This window comes from Camelina sativa, chromosome 17 (assembly GCF_000633955.1).
Source record: "Camelina sativa cultivar DH55 chromosome 17, Cs, whole genome shotgun sequence".
Classification (NCBI taxonomy): domain Eukaryota; kingdom Viridiplantae; phylum Streptophyta; class Magnoliopsida; order Brassicales; family Brassicaceae; genus Camelina; species Camelina sativa.
In genome coordinates, this window is record NC_025701.1 from 2,751,361 (window position 1) to 2,755,271 (window position 3,911).

At 36.5% G+C, this 3,911-nt stretch overlaps 2 protein-coding genes across 2 annotated transcripts in view; both read right to left on the reverse strand.

Moving 5' to 3' along the window:
* The window catches only part of LOC104754851 (uncharacterized membrane protein At1g06890-like), a 3,816-nt gene extending 3,257 nt beyond the window's left edge, over positions 1-559 (reverse strand). The window contains exons 1-2 of the mRNA XM_010477137.2: positions 384-559; positions 102-161 (exon numbers count right to left, since the gene is read on the reverse strand). The gene's annotated coding sequence lies outside the window, so the exon portion shown is untranslated. The remainder of the gene's footprint in view (positions 1-101; positions 162-383) is intronic.
* The window catches only part of LOC104759101 (nardilysin-like), a 6,812-nt gene continuing 3,829 nt past the window's right edge, over positions 929-3,911 (reverse strand). Inside the window, exons 10-19 of the mRNA XM_010482070.2 lie at positions 3,773-3,907; positions 3,450-3,599; positions 2,986-3,365; positions 2,753-2,902; positions 2,441-2,623; positions 2,120-2,323; positions 1,906-2,009; positions 1,673-1,826; positions 1,462-1,583; positions 929-1,364 (exon numbers count right to left, since the gene is read on the reverse strand). Of these exons, the coding sequence (XP_010480372.1) occupies positions 1,121-1,364; positions 1,462-1,583; positions 1,673-1,826; positions 1,906-2,009; positions 2,120-2,323; positions 2,441-2,623; positions 2,753-2,902; positions 2,986-3,365; positions 3,450-3,599; positions 3,773-3,907 (1,826 nt within the window). The 3' untranslated portion in view covers positions 929-1,120. The remainder of the gene's footprint in view (positions 1,365-1,461; positions 1,584-1,672; positions 1,827-1,905; positions 2,010-2,119; positions 2,324-2,440; positions 2,624-2,752; positions 2,903-2,985; positions 3,366-3,449; positions 3,600-3,772; positions 3,908-3,911) is intronic.

Genomic DNA, 3,911 nt, shown 5'->3' on the forward strand with positions numbered 1-3,911 from the left:
AAAAAAAAAAAAAAAAAAAAAAATCAGATAGGATTCCGAATCATTATTACGCTAGGAAGTGGAAACGAGAAGAAAACAAGAGCGATCTGGAGAAAACGAACCTCAGCCGTGCATAACGGAAACGAAAATGCGAGAGAAAACGAAGCTGAAGGGGAGCTCAACTGCAGCACAAATGGAGAAACTGGTCAGTCGGGAGAGAAAACGAAGAAGAATTATTGAAAGCCAGAAGCCATTAAACCCTAGATCTGCCGTTATGAGACAGAGATCAAAGATATTTTTTCAAAGTGTTGTTGATAAAAAGGAAAACAAATTCAAGAGACGCGAAATGAAGAAACGACAAGATAAAAAGGAGGGAAGAGAGAGAGAGAGAGAGAGGAACTCACATGAGGAGAGGAATCAGAGAACCAGAGAGAATTCAAAACTTCGACGGAGGAGAAGAGATTCAGATTTTGTATTATTATTATAAAAAGGCAAAAAATAAAAAATGCTATTTCTGCAATGAGATGGATCTCTCTCTCTCCCTTTGCCTGCAGTCACACCAGCACCGTCCAGAGAAAAAATAGTGAGAGAGAGAGGAAGAAGATACATTACTTGTTTTGGCCCTACCAGCAATTTTCACCGCGGGATATTATCGTAATTACGAAATTAAATCTTCTGATCTTTTGTTTTTTTACCGTTGGTTTTGTTTGTAAGAAATTCACTCCACAGTAATTTTATTTTCATTAATTGTGGCAACTTTACCTGTCATTAATGGAGAAGAATATTCCAATTTGTGTTTTTATTACTAGTTGGAGAGTCGATGGTATATTTGTAGCAAGGTTTTCACAAACTGATGACTACATTTTTCTGAATGTTTTTTTAGTTAATGCTGCTTCTTTTTGGGTAAAATTTATGATAGCAAGACAATAAATTTTAACCTCATCCAACGGATAAAACATTAATTTAAATGCATATAATCAAATCTTCTTAACAAACAAAATAAATAGAGGCGTTATTGGTGTTTGTCACCCAAATGTATTTATAACTTATCCATTTAAGGTACTGAATAAAATTGGGTGAATGGGAAAGAAAAAAAAAAGCAGCAGCAAAGCAAAACTCTTGTGTAAATGTTGTTTCTCTATCAGCAAAGGCTGGGGTAAAACTGAGAAGTCGACTTGAAAGCTACAGCGTCTGCTATGACCTGCACCGACTTCTCATCTGTTTGACTTTCTTTCATATTGGTATCGCATCCCCAAACCCTAACCGCAAGCCTACGGCATTTTGGTGAAGATTCTATGAAGTAGGTTTTGTACCACTTGATCACATCTTTCTTCTGTATGTTTCTCAGTTCTTCTGCTTCTTTGTGGGAGAAATCAAACATGTACCTGCGACGGTTTAACACCCATTTCGAATTTACTTGGTGACCGATATGGATCAAAGCAACTCATTGAATCTTTATATGAAACTAAATGAGATCGTTACCTTTTGTCAACAATCTGACTCCATAACTCATTTGTCTCAGACAAGAGAGAAGGATCCTTTTCCAGCAATCTAGCAATCATACCGCTTCTATAATCTTCAAATGATTCTTCATCCAATTGTTCCTGCAATTACAGCCCCGAGTAACATTAGTAGAGCTACGTGGGATACTATTTAACGAAACTCAGATGTTTTCTTTTTATTACAAACTTACCAACAGCACTTCAATCTCTTTTATGAAGTTGTCGACTCTCCCGAGCAAATGGACTGGACCGTACTTGGAAGATTGAACACAGAAACAGAAACCATGGACACGATATGTTAAGCGAGGGCCACACTCGACAACATAACCGAGCTGTTCCTTTGTCCTATATCCAAATTCGCATTTATATGATTATACATAAATACAATTTGATTTATCAAACAAAATAGGTAAACATGACTAACCTCAACTGATTGAACAATGGTTCTTCTATGATTTCATGAAAGAGATCCAGCATAGCTTTCATTCTTGTTGACTGAGCTTCTTCAGGCTCGATTTGATAGTAAAGCTGCAAATCAGATGTTGGTTCAAATTCAAAACCATGATTATACCCGAGGAAAGTACTATGTTTTCTTCTTGGCCAACTCATTTTACAGAAAAAGACAATTTCCTTTTTACCTCAATTACTGAGTTTGTTTCAGATTTGTTCTTCACACTGACATCTCTTACAAGTTTGGCACTCACAGGAAAACGTGTTATCTGCTCTCCATGTCTACATTTGCTTGGGAGCGGTTCAACCGTCAAACTATTTTTGAATATGTTTGATATGTTCACTGCTTCGTCTTCGGACAAATTACCATGACATAGAGCCTCAATAAATATCTGAAAACATAACAGAAATTTTACCTACCCTTTTTGCCTGATTTAAACAAAACTCAAGAACAATCACAAGAGCTGTTTATTAAGCAAATTAGGTATCACACTGATGCAGTTTGTTACCTGAGAACGGACTTCAGGAATAAAGCTGTTGAGATCATCGAGAGACAAATCATTTAGCACAGACAACTTTTCGTCACTGTCATAGATTCGCTTACACAAGAGCTGCAGTCTCAAGTATGTGGAATGGTTCAAAGGCTTCATATTAGTGTTTCTAAAGCCTCTCTCCATGTTTTCTTTGATAACCTACAAGTTTAGTTTGAAAAAGTAGCTGAATCAAGAATGAATGAGAATATGAAAATGACACCAAATTTAAACTTCAAGATTAAATGAGGATAAAAAGTATGACAATTATACATGCAAACATTCACATACCTTAAATCGCTCTAGGCTTGGCATGAAGGATTTGGCTATGGTTAAGATTTTTGATAAAAGAGCTGGAATTTTCTCATTAAAGCCATACACTTTAAGCTCTAGTTTATCACCATACATAGATAAAGCGGTTTCAAGTTTTGCTATACTGGCCTGCAGAAATTCAGATATTCATGTCAATACCAAAACAAAAGCATCTAAAAATGTCCTCCTAAAAAATAGTTACGATTACTTGCCTGGTAGATTATCTCGTTTAACTCGTCTTTCAGAAGGTTAATAAATAATTCTGTCAAAAGGCAGTTCTTCACACTGGCATATGCCCCCTTCAGATTTATGCGGAAGTACGTATTTGCACGAGGAACCTTAAAAGTTTCGTCAAGCTTGTACCAGAACTTCATGAACGGTTCATCAATTATACATCTAGGAGGAGACTGAGTTTTGGGATCCACATCAGAGTTAATGGCTCGGATCGAAAAATCACATGGGATAAATTGATTTTTCGAGGGAAGATGCAAAGAGGCATCTACTTCTGAAGGATTGGTCCATGTTTCCATCAACGACAATGGAACATCTTCCTCAATGTAACGAGAACCAAACCAAGGCTCTTGCTGGAACTCTGAAACAAGCAAAGTTTGAAAATAGATAGTAAGAATATAAATATACATCCAAAAGTTACATACTCCAGGAAACTTTAACATACCTTCTGACTTGATGGATTTCGAAACAACATCAATCCGCATGTTTTTTGGTGTGAAGAAACCCATAAGATCTTCTATCAACTTTGGATCCCATGTCTGGTATACATAATCACCATAAATAACGTGCTCCACCGGATACGCAAGCATATTCTCTGTACAATAACACTTACAATGAACTCAGAAACCCATGACCATGATGAAGATTTTTACATTACATGTACACATCTATGCATGGTAAGTTCTGAAACTAATAAGTTGAAGCACTATTAGCCCCTTAAAAGATTCACTCAAAAAGAACTAGACAAATGAGTATATAAGCACAAACCTGAGAGCTCAGAAGCATAATCGTCTGCCGGCTGCTCCTCAGCAAATTTAAAGTCCATGTTCCCAATATCTTGGAGTTCCTTAAATATCCATTCTTGTGGTGACACATCACGCAATAGCTTGAGATATTGATAAACGTA